Source organism: Carassius gibelio, chromosome A6, assembly GCF_023724105.1.
Source record: "Carassius gibelio isolate Cgi1373 ecotype wild population from Czech Republic chromosome A6, carGib1.2-hapl.c, whole genome shotgun sequence".
Taxonomy (NCBI): domain Eukaryota; kingdom Metazoa; phylum Chordata; class Actinopteri; order Cypriniformes; family Cyprinidae; genus Carassius; species Carassius gibelio.
This window is the reverse complement of record NC_068376.1, coordinates 21,621,082-21,640,582: the sequence shown is the minus strand read 5'-3', so window position 1 is coordinate 21,640,582 and position 19,501 is coordinate 21,621,082. Positions and strand designations below refer to the sequence as shown.

At 35.6% G+C, this 19,501-nt stretch overlaps 1 protein-coding gene across 6 annotated transcripts in view; it reads left to right on the top strand.

Annotated features, from left to right (window-relative positions):
- Positions 1-1,594: 1,594 nt before the first annotated feature.
- The window catches only part of LOC128015694 (dynamin-like 120 kDa protein, mitochondrial), a 36,210-nt gene continuing 18,303 nt past the window's right edge, over positions 1,595-19,501 (top strand). Inside the window, exons 1-21 of one of the 6 annotated variants that reach the window (XM_052599738.1) lie at positions 1,595-1,783; positions 4,476-4,794; positions 5,107-5,203; positions 5,337-5,444; positions 6,559-6,606; positions 8,714-8,802; positions 10,705-10,857; positions 13,096-13,149; positions 13,275-13,379; positions 13,510-13,596; positions 15,253-15,366; positions 15,464-15,544; positions 15,629-15,703; positions 15,790-15,861; positions 15,957-16,056; positions 16,158-16,288; positions 16,508-16,580; positions 16,669-16,741; positions 16,827-16,942; positions 18,290-18,354; positions 19,011-19,087. In XM_052599738.1, coding sequence (XP_052455698.1) covers positions 1,755-1,783; positions 4,476-4,794; positions 5,107-5,203; positions 5,337-5,444; positions 6,559-6,606; positions 8,714-8,802; positions 10,705-10,857; positions 13,096-13,149; positions 13,275-13,379; positions 13,510-13,596; positions 15,253-15,366; positions 15,464-15,544; positions 15,629-15,703; positions 15,790-15,861; positions 15,957-16,056; positions 16,158-16,288; positions 16,508-16,580; positions 16,669-16,741; positions 16,827-16,942; positions 18,290-18,354; positions 19,011-19,087 — 2,066 coding nt within the window. In that variant the 5' untranslated portion in view covers positions 1,595-1,754. Of the gene's footprint in view, positions 1,784-4,475; positions 4,795-5,106; positions 5,204-5,336; positions 5,445-6,558; positions 6,607-8,713; positions 8,803-10,701; positions 10,858-13,095; positions 13,150-13,274; positions 13,380-13,509; positions 13,597-15,252; positions 15,367-15,463; positions 15,545-15,628; positions 15,704-15,789; positions 15,862-15,956; positions 16,057-16,157; positions 16,289-16,507; positions 16,581-16,668; positions 16,742-16,826; positions 16,943-18,289; positions 18,355-19,010; positions 19,088-19,501 lie in introns of all 6 variants that reach the window. The other 5 variants (XM_052599737.1, XM_052599740.1, XM_052599739.1 and 2 more) reach the window with 5 other exon arrangements.

The window sequence follows — 19,501 nt, the reverse complement described above, 5'->3', positions numbered from 1 at the left end:
ATACTAGTTAATACTAGTAGTTTATACTGTGCTCTGTCTGTACAGAACTGGGTTAAGTTGCCATTTACATGGCCTGAGAGAGTTTATTAGGCCTTAGAAGGCCCCATGACTTAGTTTACCGCACTGAGGAGAAAGTGCGAGTGACTTATGACGATAACCACTATCCTTAAGGCGTCTAACATAGAAACGACATGGTATGTAATTTTAATATATTTTCAGTGTTTTCCTTGGATTCTTAATTTTCAATGACTTTAACCTAGATTAACTGAAACGTGTGAAGAGACCTTTGCTCTTTTCTAGGCTGAATGCATACAGGGAGACAGCAGCCTTGGTCTCATAACTACAGTACGTTACAGGCACAAACAAAAATTGATCATGTCTCGTGTACTAGCTAAGAGCTATGATTGACCTAAACTTGTTATGGCAGTGTGCATTCAATTGACATTTTACAACATGTGTCAACCAGAGCACCTAGTTACAGCGTAGCAGACTTTTGTGACTACGAACTTTCACATTGAAAATGTCAAATCAAACCTGTATTTTAATCAACACACGAAGAGAATTTATTATATTTGTAATATATAAACTAAAATGTACTTGTATATGTGTGTGCTTATTTTGGTAATTATTTGATAAATTTACTAGCAAGTTCTGAGTGCAAAATTAGTTTCTACACCACCACCACCCCACCCACTTTCATACCCAATAGGTAGTCTATAATATATCAATATCGTGGCATAATCCAAAGAGGTTACATGCCATAGGCACATGCAGTGTGCCTGAAAAACTTGTCTATACACTATTCACAGTCCAGAACCTGAACAAAGAGCACCACCAGTTTAATAAAATTTGACCTTGCCAACTGATGACACTCAAGGAGGAAGACAATGCACTCAGTACGATCTTTGTTCAACTGACGGGACATTCATTACAGAAAAGAATACATTCCTTCTTCAACTTACCTTATTACCTTCACCAGTGAGGATGACTGAAGTCTTAGTTCTAAAGTCGTTTTATTAGATCATAAGTTAAAGATTCTGTTATTAAAGCCAGTTGCTCAATTGCTTTTGCTGTACAGTGTCAAATTTGCCCCTCTAGTGGAATTAATTTGTACTGCAATCATCCAAGTAATCTCAGGGAGAAATTAGATTTGATCGAGTCTTATAACATCCTTTTTTTTTCAGTTTTACATTTTCTGATCTCACGGCAGCAATAAATGTCATTATAGTTAGTTATCCTCTCTGTGTTTGTGTATGTAGTTTCTCTTCCACTTTGAAAAGGAAAGGGGAAAAAATACAAACAGGTAAAAAAAAAACATCACCGTAATCAGCAAGTAAGAAAGATAAAATCATTGTTCTTAAGAAATGTGTTGTTGGTATTCTTATAATTATTTATGAGTTATAGTAAACTTTATAGTATGGGAAAGAATCACTTCAAATAGAGGCAAAGTTTGACATTTGTGAAAAATAAATTAACAATATACTGCCAGAAGAAATTAGATTGCTAGACAGGTTTGATGACATAGTTAAAAGTCCTTAAGACTTTTGGCTCTGCTGACTTTTAATATGACAGCATGACGTCACATTGTGGACCAGGAACTACTTCCACTCGAGCAGCACTTGACACTAGTGGCATGCTATGCCCTTGTAGCCACGCCGCTAACCTAAGTGTCTCATATGGAAAAATGAATTAAAATTGATATCAGAAAGAAATCTGATAGACACCCATATTTGCCATTAGTTGCTAATAGCAGGATGTTACGAGCCGGAAGTACAGTTACCTGGTAAGTAGAGAAGCTCGTTTTCAGCTAACGTTACTGAATTTAACGCAGATACAGGAGACTGCACTGATTGGAAATATAACGTCGTTAAATATAAAATTGCTAATCACGTCTTTGATATGCATACACCAATCTATATTAATAAGGGTGAAATGTTAGGATTAGTCCTTAGTGACAACTGTTAAGTTACCTGATAGCGTTTCGTAAATGACACACAGGCTACACTACTGAATGACACCACACAAAACACCGACTGCGTTTTGTCAACTGAATTAAGTTTTAGATTAATTATATTAATAACAGATCTGCATTGGTATCATACGAATTTTCTTTTCACTATAATACTAATAACTGTCTAATTTGACGTATTACTTCCCGTTTTCAAGCACTAACGCCATCCATTGGACAACTGAACAGAGGTGGGTAGAGTACCCAAAAACTTTACTCAAGTAAAAGTAAAAGTAATTCTAGAAATATTTACTCAAGTAAAAGTAAAAGTACTAGTCTCGAATAGTTACTTGAGTAAGAGTAAAAGAGTATCGGATAAAAAATCTACTCAAGTAGTTAGTTACTAGTTACTTTGGGTCATATATACGGAGCCTTTTTTTATATAGATATATAGACAAAAATTTTATGTAATGTATGTGTGTGTGTATAAATGTATATATTTCATCAGCCTTTAATCCAATTTATGTAATTTATTATAAAACCCTGTCTGTTTATTTAAGTAACAAATATAGGTGTCATGCCATAAACTATTTTTAATACGACTGACTTTATTTTAAATGTGAATTTAACATTGAAAGTTAATGTGATATAAATATTGCTACTAATCTTTCATTGTTCAGAAAGAGAGCAAATAACATTTACATTATTAAACATAATTTTCACTGACAGTCTAGATTTCATTCACTCTCAGAAACTACCATTAAAATCACTGAAACTGTTAACACTGTGAAATCAATATCTTAATTATAGTTTCGTACACATATCTGCACTTTGTTGTTTCTGACGAGAGAATTCGGCAGAAAGAGCAAAGAGGTATTCAGTAAGTGAGCGAGTGAAGCACCGGCATTTCAGCGATGACTCATCGGAACAGAACCGTGTGTGTTTGGTTAATGCGCAGCGCTGTAAAAAAGCGTCTGTCTCTGGCTCAGCGCCAGCAAGTGATCACAGATCTGAATTTAGCAGCTGATGATATGACTTGCTGAACGTACTCGCACTGGTGTGATTGTATTAAAATTAATAAAATCTTAATCGGCTATTCTTTGTCTTTTGGAAGCTGCATTCAACCTGTTACAAGCCACACACGTACAACAAACTAATGTCACAGTGGTATCGTGAACTGTAATCGAATGTAGCCCAAGTTATTACCTGTTAAACAGTAGACAGCACACGCGTTCATCTAATAAGGATCTCCATCGCAAGCAAATAATAGCCTTTGCAGATTAGCTTTCAATTCAGTGCAGTTCCATAGCCCCGTTTTCAACGCTGCTGATGTTAAACGTTACAACTCTGAGTGAACCGCTTCAGACGCTCAGCGCGTGCAGCATGGAACTGAACGACTCAATCAAACTGATTCATGAACCAATTCACTCGTTTGCCAATTGGTTTGATCAAGCCTTTGAACAGAGTTGACTCAAAAGAATGAATCATTCGCGAATGGGCATCGCTCATTGTCCAGAGAAAAGTAGACGGCGCGTTTGGAATAAACTGAAGCATTTATTGCATTAAGAAAAAGTAACGAGAGGGGCGTCGCCCACAGTAACGAAGTAAAAGTACAGATTTTTCCCAAAAAATGTACTCAAGTAAGAGTATAAAGTACCCATCTTTAAATATACTCCGAAAAGTATTAGTTACCCCGAAAAATTACTCAAGTAAATGTAACGAAGTAAATGTAACTCGTTACTACCCACCTCTGCAACTGAACCACTAAGAACTCTAATTTTATTTGCGTTCTTGCTTGAAAATGTATCTATAATCACTCAAGCTGTCGTTTTAAGGTATTTGGTAATCTATCAACACAGCTGTCAAAGCTCAGGACCTCATATCATATGTTGTTTTGTGGTTTTGCATGCAGCGCCCTTCTGTCAGAAACCTGCCAATGTGTTCTTTATTTTAAATAGCTTTTAATAGTAGTACATTTTGTATTCTTATGTCAGAAGTAGCTTTATATTTTTCATTAAACATTTATTTCTGCGTTTTGTTAAAAAAAAAAAACATTAAAAAATAAACAAACAAAAAACAAATGTACACTCTTGACAGGAAACAATGTCATATTCTGCCAACCATTACTGTTTTGCTTATGATTTTCAACCCATTCGAACTCGAACTCCCAAGACTACCACAAGTCCTTCAGTCAAGTTTCAAAAATGTTTAACAGTATATGTTTATTTCAAATATATATTTATAGTTTTTTTTTATTACCTTTATTTATATATTTACAAAACAAAAACAATGACACGTCATAACACTTAGAAATTGAACTATTTATACTATTATAAATTGATATTAAACAATGGCATAGTGTGAGTTCTATCAGCTGACTCAAAACTCTCCTTACACTAGCTCCAGGTCACCAAGCCATCCGGACTCTTGAGTCCTGCATTTGAATGACATGGGCGACATTCTTCAAATATTCTTACGTGTAGTGTGTAAATGTGGCAGAATGATCACAGTGTCTCTCTCTCTCCAGCATTGCCTGCAAGAATCTGCTTCCCTCCAGAATGGGGGTGAAGTTCAGAGTTCCGTTGCAGAAACTGCACCCGTTTTCCCGTGCCATCCATCACCGGTACTCTTCTAACAACAATCAACAGAGACCACCTCACTGCTCAGCTGCCCGCCATTACACATCTCTCTCCAGGCTCCCCATGCGTCCCCACAAATCCCGGTCAGGAGGCCACGGCTATCAACAGCACCGGTCCTTCTGGGTGGCCCGTCTTGCTGTCAGACTGCTGAAACTGAGGTACATCTTGCTGGGCTCAGCAGTTGGAGGCGGATATACAGCAAAAAAGGTAGGCTTAAGTAGTTGATTCTGTTGTGCCTTTGAAATGGCTGACCCCAAGGTCATTTTACTTGCAAATTCAGAGTCCACATCCACAATAAGCTTGAATCTGATTTTGAACACATCAGGTGTGCTGTTTGTCTTTTTTTTAAACAGGATGCAGTTTTGACTTTCATTGCCACATGACATTTCATTTCATTGACCTTTAGATTTAAAGTATCAGTTATCAAACAGAAAAAACATTACTGAATGTTGGTATCAGACAAAATGTTTATTATTGCACCACTAGTCAGTGCAGCATGTTTGTTTTGTTTGTTTCCAGACTTATGATGAATGGAAGGATATGTTTCCTGATATGAGCCAATACACATGGATTGTGCCAGATTTTGTTTGGGAGCTGAGTGAAAATATCGATTTAGGTAAGTAATTTGTAGAGCCATATTTTGATCAGACCTGTTAAACAATATGCCTATGCTGCAGTATAAAATTATTTGGTTTTATTGACTTTCTAATGATATGCTGCGAATGTTATTTCTGTGTCCCTGAATAAAGACAAACTAGCCAGTGCTTTGCCTCAACTAGAAGAGATAGCCAAACTACTACCTGATATGGAAAAGATCGGAGAGAACTTCACCTTCCTGAAGAGCCTCCTCTCCACTGGTGAGCAACGGTGTTTACACACAGTTCATGATAGAATCAAAGTCAATACAGGGGGATGATTTGGTTAAATAAGAAGGTCAATTAGAAATGTATTCTGCTGTTCAAATGTTTGGGGTCAGTAAGAAAAAAAGAAAAGTATATTAATTCATTTATTCAACATGCCAGTTTTGTATTTTTTTAATTCATCGAATAATCCTGAAAAAAAGTATCATGGTTCACACAAAAATATTGAGCAGCACAACTGTTTTTCAACATTGATAATAATAAGAAATGTTTCTTGAGCACCATATCATCATATCGTTTCTCAAGGGTCATGTGACACTGAAGACTGAAGTAAAGGCTTCTTAATTTTTTTTTTAGCTTTCCCATCTCAGGAATAAATGATTACAATATGAAATATTACTTGAAATAGAAGAGAGGTGTTATATATTTGAATAATATTTCACAATATTACTATTTTTATGGTATGTAGAGTTTTGATCAAATAAATGTAGACTTGATAAGAATAAGGGAACTATTTCAAAAACATTAAAACAATTTTACTGACCCTAAACTTCTGAAGGGTTTGTGTAAATGTTATAATATTTTGTAAAAACAAATATAGGGATATAACCATAGAAACTATAGGCTTTTGACCTGATAAAATAATAATAATATTAATAATTTCAGTGCACTGCAATGTTATTTTTTGTAAATGTGACTTTATGTGAAAATGTGTGTAGATTTTTTATGTTTTTAAACCTAAAAGTACTAAATCTAACCTTGTCTTCCATGTGTTTTGTCTCTTTGATTTCAATAACTGAATTAATTAGAATATTCTTGGACAGTCTTTTTTAAAACATCTGTTCATTGCTTATAATCACTTTCATATACGCACAATCAGCATCTTCCTAATGATAATATGATTTAAGATTATTCACATAAATTGGAGTTATTAGTGTGCATTAACATATTTTTCCGTATACAGACCTGACACTGCACATCTGCTAGAATCCCAAACCAATGTTCAATGGAATGAGCTCTTCACACTTTTCTTACAGTATTTATTTTATTTGAATTTCATTTGTTCCTCTTGTTCCTCCCTCCTGTCTCCCTCCCTTCACATTCTTCACAGGTTTGGGTAGTGAAGTCAATGGAGCATCTGGTCTGCATCTGTTATTAGGTGTGTAAACACCTCACTTAGTGTGTCCTGATTCCTCCTGTGCTGCAACAGTGATGTAAAATGGATTTGAGTTGAAGGGTTGTGAATCTCTAAGGATGGACCAGCAAAACCCTTTATCAAATAAAATTACCTTTAACATATCATATTAATGTTGTTAGTCAGAAATCACTTTTCTGCACATAGCTGCTACTTCATGTCACAAAAACTCAATTTGAAAAGCATCAATTGTTCCTGCGGTTGCAGTTGTGTTACACTGTGTTTACACTGGATGTGACAGCTGTCATGTCACTCCTCACGATGATCCAACATCTAAAGGCTGTCTACACTGGATGCGAGAAAGCAGCCGTTGCAAACCGTTTGGACTTTGTGTCAGTTACGTCATAAATAGAACGAGGCATCAGTTTACTGTCGTGGCGCATGTAGTGTAGATAACATCACTGACAGGGGCGTAGCCATCTTTCAGAAGTCAAGGGGGGCAGAATTGACATATGTAAGGAATAATTGACGACCGTTATTTTAAATGGGCTAGTAAAAATATTTCAAAATGTTACTGTTTTCCTGTACTTTGGATCAAATAAATGCAGTGTTGGTGAACAGAAGAGACTTCTTTAAAAAAACATTAACAAGCTTACTGTTCAAAAACTTTTGACCGGTAGTGGATACTTTAGGCAAGTTCATTTTTTTCTCTAATTTCTCGCTTTTAATTGGCTTAGAAATCTATAACTGCTGGACAATAACAAATGATAATGATTTGTTTACATATATACTATAGACACTTTTTTATCGCATAATAAGGCAGAATAGTTTCTATACAGTAATAAATGCTGTGTCACTTAGCACTGCATTGTTCATATACTTTATATATCACCTGCAGGAGATGACTTTAAAACCAAACATTGTTGCAATCGTATGTTTAATGTCTTTATGTTTCCAAAAGTTTCAGTTGTTCTGTCCCCCACGTCCCCCGCGTAATCTGCGCCCCTGATTGTAATGGGTTCGATTTGTCACATCTCACTGCTTTTTTTTCCCAGTGTAGACATGGTGTTACAGTATTGCATTGCTATTTATGCTACCTTAAGTCAGTAAGTTTTTTTTAGTTATTTTTATTTTATTTTTTTCTTTTGAAATAAGCTGTTTTTTGTTGTTGTTTTTTTTTCATTCCTGTGAGGGCAAAGCTTTTATGGCCAGGCTTCTGCATCATATGATCTTTCATAAATCATTGTGATTTGCTAATTTAAGCCGAATAATTATTTCTTGTCACAGTTGAAAATGGTTGTGCTGCTTAATATTTCTGTGGAAGTTATGATACTTTTATTCAGCATTTTCTTTTGATGAATAGAAAGTTCAGAGTTCTAAAAAATGTCCGTTTTGTATCAATATAAATGTGCCTAGTGTCACTTATGGTCAATTAAATTCATCTTTGCTGATTTAATGTATCAGTAATTAAAAGTTTTAATGGTAGTGTATATTTAGTTTAGATTACAAAGACGAGTGTTAATTAGTTTGAGTTTTTATAATTTAGCCAATGTTTTTGAACATTTTAAATATGATAAAACATTCCGTTAACATGGGTCAGTTGCAGATGCAGTTTCAGACACTAACAGAATCTGTAAATGTGAGATTTTTCTGATTTTAATAATCTTGCCACTTGGTCCCTTGACTTCACCTTTCATTGTGTTTGTCTTTCTCTTTTTCTATCGTGATAACTAATTTTTCCTATATGTTTGAAGTTCTTACAGCTCAAGAGTTTTGAAAAGTAGCAGATTGCACATATTGCTTTCTGTAGCAGATTGCACATATTGTCTCATATTCTCATAATCACTACACTAAAACTATGATTATTATTGTCTATTATTTGGTCTTCTATATGTGTGCCTAGATTATTTACAAACTATTTCTCTAGCACTTTTGCACCATTTACTTTTCAAACCTTTGAGTCTCTTTGGGAATTGGTAACGTAATGTAATTATTTAAAAATGTGAGCAAATAATATTGCTAATTTAATTGTCAATTGATGTGTAATTATTTTCTCTAAATGCTAAATGTGTGGTTTCAAGAAGGGGGAGAAATAATTTGCACGTGTATGTTTCTTTTTAAATTTTTTCAGAAACCACAGGTGAATCTACCCTGAGAGTGACTGATGTCCCACCAACATCTGCATCTAGGGCTGACAGCAGCGACAAACAGTTTAAGAAGGTAAGCCACTCTTCTCTGAATGCTCAAGCACATCCATGATACATGATGGCCCTTTTGATTCTTTTGTTATTCAGCTACTATAATAATTAAAGCAGCTTAAGTTTTTTACCTGCATTTTTCTGCCTAGCTGTGTTGCTTGGGCTTTTAACTGAGCTGCTAACTGCTACACATTTATTTTGACTATTTACTGCAAGACACAGATGTGCTCTGCTGTTTTAGTAGCTTGTGTAACCTGGCTAATGCTGAGGGGGGGGGGTTATTTGTGAGCAGTGCTGTAGTTTACTTTGCTCTTGATATTTTACGTCTCTGAAAGAAATTTCTCTCTTAATGTGCACTATACGACTGCACTGTTTTTCTCCATTTAAATGCTGAACCATTGACTGATGAGCATTAAGGCTATTAAAGATAAGCTTGTATCCATTTCTTCACATATTTTTCCTGCAACTGTACTGTACCTCTTGTTGCATTAGATTCATTTCTGTCTTTTTTTGTTTGTCTGCCATGGCCATTACACTCTCTCTTAAAAAAAAAACAACAACAACTGTTGCTTCTCTGAGAGCAAATAATTCACTCATTGTTATTTTAATGTTTAAGTTCAGTGTTCTGTTTTTTCATTTTCTTTGTTTCCTCACTCATAAATCCATCATTATCTGCATTGAAGCAAAACACTTTTCAGTTTAGATTAACACTAATTAAAGTTTTTCATATTACTTCAAATAGGATATAGACCACAGAAAAGGTTTTAGCAGTAATATTGGCAGTCTAAGCATGTACATTACCATTCAAATGTTTGTGGTTCAGAATGTTCATCAAAGAATCATACATTTGTCACGGTTTCCGTCAAAATATTAAGCAGCACAGCTGTTTTCGATTAGGGCTTGGGCAAAAATAGATTTTTCGATTAATTGTTTTTTTAAATGACGCCGATTCAATATCGATTCTTGAAAGTCGTTAAAAGATCTTTTCCGATATTTATTTCCGCAAACATTTAAAAGATGATTTGATTAATGTGAATCTTTTTATGAGTCTTCTCCACTAGATATCACCCTCTTATTTATATTGCGCAATGTTACAACAGAAAACCTGAAAAAAAAAAAGATTTAAAGGGTTAGTTCAATGAAAAAATGAAAATTATGTCATTAATGACTCACCCTCATGTTGTTCCAAACCCGTGAGACCTCCATTTATCTTCGGAACACAGTTTAAGATATTTTAGATTTAGTCCGAGAGCTTTCTGTCCCTCCATTGAAAACGTATGTACGGTATACTGTCCATGTCCAGAAAGGTAAGAAAAACATCATCAAAGAAGTCCATGTGACATCAGAGGGTCAGTTAGAATTTGTTGAAGCATTGAAAATACACTTTGGCCTAAAAATAACAAAAATTAAGACTTTATTCAGCATTGTCTTCTCTTCCAGGTCTGTCGTGAAACCATGTCTAATAATATTTGCTCTCTCTCCAGCTTCAGTTTTTGAAATCACTCATTCCTCAAATGCCCGCTTGCCCTAGTAGCAGTAATTACATGTGATATTAGTTAATCTATTAAAAGCTATTAGAATTGCTTTTGCTGCCGTTATATCAGCTTCACTATATTGACTGTGAATACTGGTCTTAAATGTGATTCAACATTATTAGTGTTAATAAATGTTTGTAATTCCCTTTGATCTTCGCACTTCAAATCTTCTTCTTGTCTTTTTCTGAGAGAAAAGCTCATTCTGAGCTCTTTCTCTTTTTAAGATTTTAGGGTCATCATAACGGAGTTAGATTCAAAACTGCTGTATTACCAAAACAGTATATTAACGTGAGGCCAACCATTTCCCAAAAGCTCTGCCATGTCCTCCTATTAGTTGGTAAGCAGGTTGATTGACTGCCCGTCTCTGTCACTGTGCCGTCCCTCAGCAGGGGCTGCTCAGCGAGCTCATTCTCATTCAGCAGCAGATCCAGCAACATGAGGAGGAGATGCGGCGGGCGGCAGCTGATAATGCTCCGCCTCCGCCACGTGAACCCAGTCCCACCCCGGCCCCGAACCCCAGCCCCTCACAGTCCAAACGCAAGGTGAAGGTCCACTCCCCCACCATCCTTCTGATGCTGTGGCTCTCATGACAGTCTTTGACTGCCCCACACCATTCTTTTGTAACTATTTTGTGCCTTTGAATGGATATATTGCATATATGAAACTCAGCAATACATTTTTACCCAAATTCTTAGCTGAATGGTGGAAGTATTAACAACTGGTGTGAGAGAATACAGCACTAATATACACTATTTACAAACCAAAGAAGTAGCTTCAGCCAACAAAGACCTTTTATTTTGCATCTTCAGTGTAGTGTAATCTGCACTTGTATATTAATTTGATCTGAGAATCTATATTCCTACATGCTTTTTCCACCAAACCGAGATTTCACTGTGACCTTATTCCATTTTATAGCTTGGGGACCAAAGTCTGAGACCAGTAGATAAAACAATTACTTGGCTGGTTGAGGAAAGTTGTCATAAAGGCTGTTTTTCTCTTGGAACATATAAATAAAAACTGCCTTAAATTAAGATAACTTGGAATTCTGTCATCCAAACTGAAATTGCAATATCATATTTTTGTAATAGGTAGATTTTTGAGTTAGATTATTATAAAAAAAAATTGTCCTTGTTCTCATTTCAAGGGTATTTTTCAGAAAGGTTCAGTCAGGGCCAGATGAAATGTTTAAGATATTCTTAATGTATTAATTACAACATTTGCTGGTCAAACAATGATCTGAAAGTTTAGTACCATATCTTACATTTTTGTGATTTTGTTTCAAAATTATTTTACTGTTCAGGTGTTGCAGAAGGGCCTGTAATAGTTTATTTTAAATGTTTACTGTGACAACTTGGTGTGGCAAATTTTCCCCCATAAGTGAATATTTCAAATATAATTTTGTGAGCTTCAGTGCAAGGAAATCGTATCTTTTGTACAAATGAGTTCACATGACCAGTGCCACAATATTTTGTTATTTTATTAGTGACCAAGAAATAGTGCAAAATCTTTATGTATGACATATTTCTCATTCGTTTTCTGCTGCATTGTTTCTTGGTTTTTATTTCAGCAAATTCCTACAGCTTAAAACTAGTGATGCACGAATAAATATCAGCTGAAATTTAATGCACATCTTGTCAGTTAAGCTGGTTCTGTAATCAGCGGTAAATTTCGACACGTGTGTGATTTCACATGGAACAGCATTTACAACACAGAGCCGTTGTTCATGTAGTAAAGAGTAGTAAATCCTGCTCAAGAACATAACTGGCTTTACTGACAAGATACACATTAAATATCAGCTGATATTTATCATGAATCCGTACTTAAAACTGTTTTTATAGTTTAAATTAAATGTAGATTTTGAATCACAGATTTTGAGGGTGGTCTCAGACTTTTAAACCTCATGGTATATGCTATAGTTATCGAGTTTTAACAATCAAATTCTGAGTGACTTTGAAAACATTTATCAGTCGAATGCTTCAATATTTCATTCAAGCAGCTTTCAAAAGACCCCTGCTCTAAATATGTTTTCATTGTTAAAGGAAAATACATCATATTGCCATGCACCTATCACTAGCAAAATAAATGAAATTTGTTAAGTTTCATCATTTTATTGCATTAAGCCCGATTCTGCCTTGCTCATGCAAACCCATTTATTTACACAGTCCCACATGTACAGTTAATATTCACTGCATGGAGTGGTATGCTGCTCTTCTTTCCATCAATGCACTTTGCTCCAGCTGTTGGCCAGCAAAACTAACCTGCGTAATACCAGAACTAATTACCTATATAATTGCATATAGGAAAAATACATGCTATTCAGTAGTTATCAAAGGCAATTTCATATCACACATAATAGTTTTTTATATATATATATATATATATATATATATAGATGTGCGTTTGTGTGTTTAATGTTTTCCTTTGTGTTCTTCTCTCATCTAATCCTTCACCTCTTTTCTGTGATTTGGCACTCCAGCAATTGCATTGTAGGTTCGGGCCAAGAAATGATTCAGCTCTTTGATGCATTGATTTATAATTGAAGCATCCTTTACAAATCATTTTTGGAAGTGTGGTGATTTGTGTAAAGAACAAATGATTGACTAAATGCTTGAAAAACCTGGAAGTGAAATTTCTTCTCTTTGCATAACCTTTCCTCTTCTGGGATGCCTGCTGGAATTGAATGCACAAGATCTGGACAGGGGTATATTAGGAAGATGATCAGCTGTCCTGAAAAGAAATAACATGGTCATAGTCTGCTGCATTGTTTCTTGTGCTTTCAGTCATCTGATAAAGAAAGAATTGACCAGCTTCAGGAAGAACTTCTTCGAACTCAGGTATTAATAGCTATATGCCTTGCTTTGGTTTCAGTTTTACTAAACTTTGGACCTTGTAGCCTTTTATTTATTATCATAATCAGTTTATACATGTTTTATATTCAGTTTTTCTCATGCTTATATAGTTGAAGTACCAGCGGATGCTGGAGCGTCTGGAAAAGGAGAATAAAGAACTGAGGAAAGTCGTATTGCAGAAAGATGACAAGGGTATTCACCAAAGAAATGTGAAGGTCAGATTTGAACTTTCTTCAATTCTGCATAAAACTGATTGGGAGTGGGGTTGGGTTTTTCATTGCTGTACATACAAAACAGATCACTGGTTAACACTGATACATTTCTCCTGGTTTTGATCCTGTGTAGAAGTCTTTGATTGATATGTACTCTGAGGTCCTGGACATTCTCTCATATTATGACTCCAACTACAATACTCAAGATCATCTGCCAAGGGTCAGTGCTATTCTTATTTATTCTTCTTTTAGAATGTCAAATATTTACGTAGAACTTTGCTTTATCATTGCACCTAGCAGCTATTGTAGTAAACGAATAATGTGTAGATTATTTTTTGATTAAACAAATAACTGGATATGCTTTCCATCAAAATAATATCTTTTTTTTTATGCTGCAAAAAATACGTGCTATAAAATGTATAGGTTTACTAGGGGTGTCACGATTTCGATTTTAAATCGAAATCGATCGAAATTAGGTCACAGTCTCAAACTTCGAATTAAAAAATGGAATCGTCGATGCTGCCACGCCCCCATGTTGTATGACGGCAAATCAATGACAAAAATAACCGAGCATACAACTGATGCTATATGGCTTCCGTGAGAGGAAAACTGAATCGGATGCGAAGAAACGGGAGCCCGCGATCTCATTTCAAACTCTCGCGCGCGTGACATGTACTCTGCGCGCAATACAAGCCCTCGCGCGCGCATGGCCATTCCCCACATCCTCGCGCTCGATAATCTCACCTCTGCTCGCGCGAACAATTTAATTTTTGTAAATCGTGGGGCGGGGCTTGCTGTTTTAGTTGTTATCTCAAATGTCATTGGTTATTCCCCTTTTCCTAAAGTCAGTATTCGACGCCTGTTAGAAAATGATTAATAATTCACTTGACTTGACCCATGACTTCATCAATGGACCAGATACATGTGAGTAATTATTTCTTTTGCTTGTTTAATTTATTTTTGTATTTAATGTAATTTAATGCATTGTTTATAGAGTAGATCTTTTGTAGATACTTGATTAACTGGAATTCTTCTGATTGCTAGTGATTGCAGTCTAGTAATAAGAGATACACATATTTTACAGACTGTAATGATGAACACACACACACACACACACACACATACATACATATATATAAATCTAAATCTAAATGAATGACAGAGAAAGTGTTTAACAAGTGTTTTATCTTTAATCTTTTAAATAGATACATCGTAATATCTTTTGTGAAGAAGACTGCACTTACAAAAGAGAAACTGGATGGCAGTTTATTTTAAGTTTTCAATTGACTAAAGATATAAGTTATTGTTACATTATGTTGTTAATAAAAGTTTTAAATTTGATAATGTAGTGTGGTACATTGCAAACAAAGGTCAGATATTATATTGCATAAAAGTCTAGTTTGAAAAATGACAATCTGTGCTTTAAAAAGAATAAATGTAAAAATCGAGAATCGAATCGAACCGTGAGCTTAGAAACGAAAATGCAATCGAATCGAGGATTTGGAGAATCGTGACACCCCTAAGGTTTACAGGTAAAAGTTAGAAAATACACATTGCCTTAGCTGATGATAATACATTACTGTTATCTGAATATACTTATTCATAGATGGACACATGCACATTCACACAATGCATGCATACTGTACATATTACACATCCATTGACACAAACACATTTACATACTATTTACCTCTGTGTTGTTGTTGTTATTATGGTTGCACTTTTTTCATTAGTTTGATGTAGTTTGAAGTTTATTTGTACACACGCATACATCTTTTATTGAAATAAATTAAGCTTATTATTTTCCTATTATGTTATCTCATGAAACGCCTCTTAATGGTTCAGACATAATCAGCTTCTGTCTTCTCTTCACTAGGTGGTGGTCGTTGGAGACCAGAGTGCAGGAAAGACCAGTGTGTTGGAGATGATTGCTCAAGCTAGGATCTTTCCTAGAGGCTCTGGAGAAATGATGACCAGATCTCCTGTCAAGGTGAATTAGACAAACTACACTCAAATAGTAGTTTCGGGACACATGAATCCTAATGATATAGGAAATATTGTAATAATTGTGATGTGTTTACCTGTAGGTGACATTGAGTGAAGGCCCTCACCATGTAGCAATGTTTAAAGACAGCACTCGTGAGTTTGACCTCGGGAAAGAGGAGGATGTAGGTTCCCTAAATCAAATTACGTTGCACAAATTTGTCATTCTCTGTATTTGACTGTCAGATCACTGAGATGATGTTTTCTAGCTTGCAGCATTGAGGCATGAGATTGAACTCAGGATGAGGAAGAGTGTGAAGGAAGGCCAGACAGTCAGTCCTGAGGTGAGACCATCCTTCATTTACATTCACACTTGAATCTGCCCGGATAATTTGATATTAATCATTCCTGTGTTTATATTCTCTATTAGACCATCTCTTTGAGTGTAAAGGGTCCAGGGATCCAGAGAATGGTCCTTGTTGACTTGCCGGGGGTCATCAGTGTACGTTTTGTCTTCATTTTCATACAGTTTAACACATTAACCTTATACATCTATGCAAAACGTTTGATGTCACTCACTGTTTTATTTATATACAGACTGTGACATCCGGCATGGCTGCTGACACAAAAGAAACCATTTTTGGCATTAGCAAAGCCTACATGCAGAATCCAAATGCCATCATCCTCTGTATTCAGGGTGAGATTTCACACAGATTTTCATTAAAATATTTGCCACCAGCATCGTATTAAGACAGTTCTGTTAATTCTCTGTATCTTGCTTTTATTTTTCTCTTTCAGATGGCTCCGTAGATGCAGAGCGCAGTATAGTCACTGATCTGGTCAGTCAGATGGACCCTCAGGGCAAAAGGACCATCTTTGTTCTTACAAAGGTTGACCTGGCAGAAAAGAACCTAGCTAGTCCAAGCAGAGTAAGACCTTTAGATATGTCATTACATGAACTCTCAGTATTGTGTGTTACTTACTTTATTAGCCACTAGAGGGAGACTTTTTGTGACCTTTGACACTAAACAAGCAATACTGACTAATGTTGTGTGCGGAAGATGACATTTATGGGAATTTTTTACACTTCATAAAAATATGTATTTTATTATTTGCCTCTAATTACACATTTTTTCCCCAATTGGTAGATCCAGCAAATAGTTGAAGGCAAATTATTCCCAATGAAGGCTTTGGGCTACTTTGCTGTAGTAACTGGAAAAGGTAAACATGAGATTGTTCTAGAAACCTTTTTCATTTTGAAATGTGTTGCACTTAGATCAAATCTTTCAGACTCATGATTCTTTTGCAGGCAGTTCTAATGAGAGCATAGACTCCATCAAAGACTACGAAGAGGACTTCTTTCAGAACTCAAGACTGCTGAGGTAGGACTCCAATGCATGTTTCTAACTTAGTATTTCTTTAATCTGTCACATTTTGATCGGACGATCTTTTCCCGAACTGCTGAAGGGATGGCATGTTGAAAGCTCATCAAGTGACCACAAAGAACCTCAGTCTTGCAGTGTCAGACTGCTTCTGGAAAATGGTCAGGGAGTCGGTGGAACAACAAGCAGATGCCTTTAAAGGTGAGATATAATAGAGATTCATATCTTATATTACTGTGGTTCATACTATGACTTCAACTTACAGATCTTAAAGGCAGTGTTTGTAGATTGTTAAAAAAGTTACATTCTGTTTACTCACTGGAGCACAAAAGAAGTAATTAAGCAGAATGTCCATGCTATGCTTTTCCATACAAGACAAGTATCAAATGAGATGGGCATGTTCCAGAAAACTGCAAAAAGATGGAATAAAACCTAATAACCCATCAAAACCTTGAAATAAAAAAGGCACAAGAACTATGTTTTGGGGCCTTTAACTTGATCACAGCTGTTTTTATCCTCTAATAAGATGCTGATTTTCAAGGGCATTTTGTGAAGCAGAGTGCACATCAGCTCTCAGGAGACTCCGTAAATAAACCTTAATAGAATCCAAACCAACAGCTTGACAGCCACTTAACTCTGAAACCCACCTCAGCAGAGCTCTCACCCTGTTCCATGCGTGCTGATTTCCCGTCACACCTCACCTCAGATCAGACGTTCAGCACAGGGCATGCTGTAGACCTCCACGCTGCCAATTAACAGGCCAGCCCTGCTAACTCTCTGCCTCTAGATTTATTGCCTGACCCAGGATGCTTCTCAAACCTTTGTGTGGGCTATCGATCTCCACGGCTGCACTGGGGCCAGCCTGATAACCAGAGCAATTAGCGTCATCTCCATTGTGTGAGCGAGACGCCCGGCCCGTGTGTATGCTGGGGACGCAGGGCCCTTGGGGAGCGTGGGGTTGCTGATACAGTGCACGCCTGGCTCCATGTGCATTGATCACGGCCACGCCGCAGTCTGGTGTCTCTGTATGGGGAACAAGACAGAGGGAGATGGGAAGTGTCTGAGGAATAGGGCTACTGTCACTGAAAAGTTTTTGTAAAAGTTTGCTCTATTATTATAGGTGAACTTTAAATACATTGTTTATAGAAAATATCTATTTTAAGTATGAGATTAATAGCTAAGGTTACTAATGATCATATTTAAATTACATCTGACCTACTTATTGCATTATTATTATTTTTTTAATCGTATTTGTTTTTTTTATCATGTTTCTTATCGGTACTGAAATTTCACAGTTGTGACCTTACGTAAGATAAGATAAGACCTGTCCATAAAGTTAGTATATTAAAGGTATTCCACCCAAAAATGAAAATTCTGTCGTCATTTACTCGCACTCAAGTCATTACCAATCTTTATGGATTTCTTTATATGTGTAACACAGGATATTTTGAAGAATGTTGGTAACCAAACAGTTTGTTCCCGATGAGTTTAGTATTAATGAAATTAGTGATCTAAATTCAACTTAACTTCCTGTTTCCTGTTGACCAGCATCCCGATTTAACCTGGAGACCGAATGGAAGAACAACTATCCTCGTTTACGAGAGCTGGACCGGGTAAGAATCGGCTCCTTCTTATATAGTCTATATTTTTAAGTCTAGGAATCCTTTTTAAATGTCAGATCAATATTCTAATTTAAGTATGGCAAAAAAAATCTGAACAAAATTGGGGAATATATTAACATAATATGTGACCCTGGACCATCTTAAGTTGTTGGGATATATTTTTAGCAATATACAAAAAATCTATAATTTTGACCCTTACAATGTTTTTTTGGCTAAGATATTTATGTACAGATCATATTCCATGAAGATATTTTGTAAATTTCATACTGTAAATATATCAAAACTTTATTTTTTATTAGCGATATGCTTTACTTAAAACTTAATTTGGACAATTTTAAAGGTGATTTTCTTTTGCACTGTTAGATTACAGATATTGTCTGATCCTAACAAATACGCTTTTTCTAAATAAGCTTTCAGTTTTCAAAAAAATTATACTTAACACTGGTTTTGTGGTCCATATGTGACATATTGTTCCTAATATACTGTCCTTACAAAATGGATTTTGAAAAAATAACAAAGTACTGTTATTAAAAATCCTGCATTGTACTCTACATTATTTTGGCAGCATTAATAATCATATGTGCCCTATGACTCGATGAGATGAAGTATATTTTTAATACTGTGTATGCAATGCTCTTTGTTCATAGAACGAGCTGTATGAGAAGGCCAAAAATGAGATTTTGGATGAGGTGATCAGCTTGAGTCAAGTTACACCAAAACACTGGTAAACGCTTCTCTTTTCATTTACTACAAAATTAATTGTAGGGCTGTCTGTTGTTTAAAAAAGTTAATTAAAATCAGATTAATTACATATCATTCATCCTGTGTGTACGACATCCTACTAATTGTGTTCTGCCTACTCCCTGATTGGGGATATATGTACAGTATATACATAAAATGTTATTGTTTATTATTTGATGATAATTTTGTTATTTATGTTTTGATAAACATATGATTTGACACATCCAAGGTCAAAAACTATTATGAGTAACAGGATGTATATAGATGCGAATGAACAGGATATGTATATATATAGAAAACTTGTTTTTCCACACAACCACAACCAGTAAGGAGGTATTCTCAATCTTTGACTCTTTGCTGGCTGTCAGATTTTAAACTTGACATCTCCATCTCCATG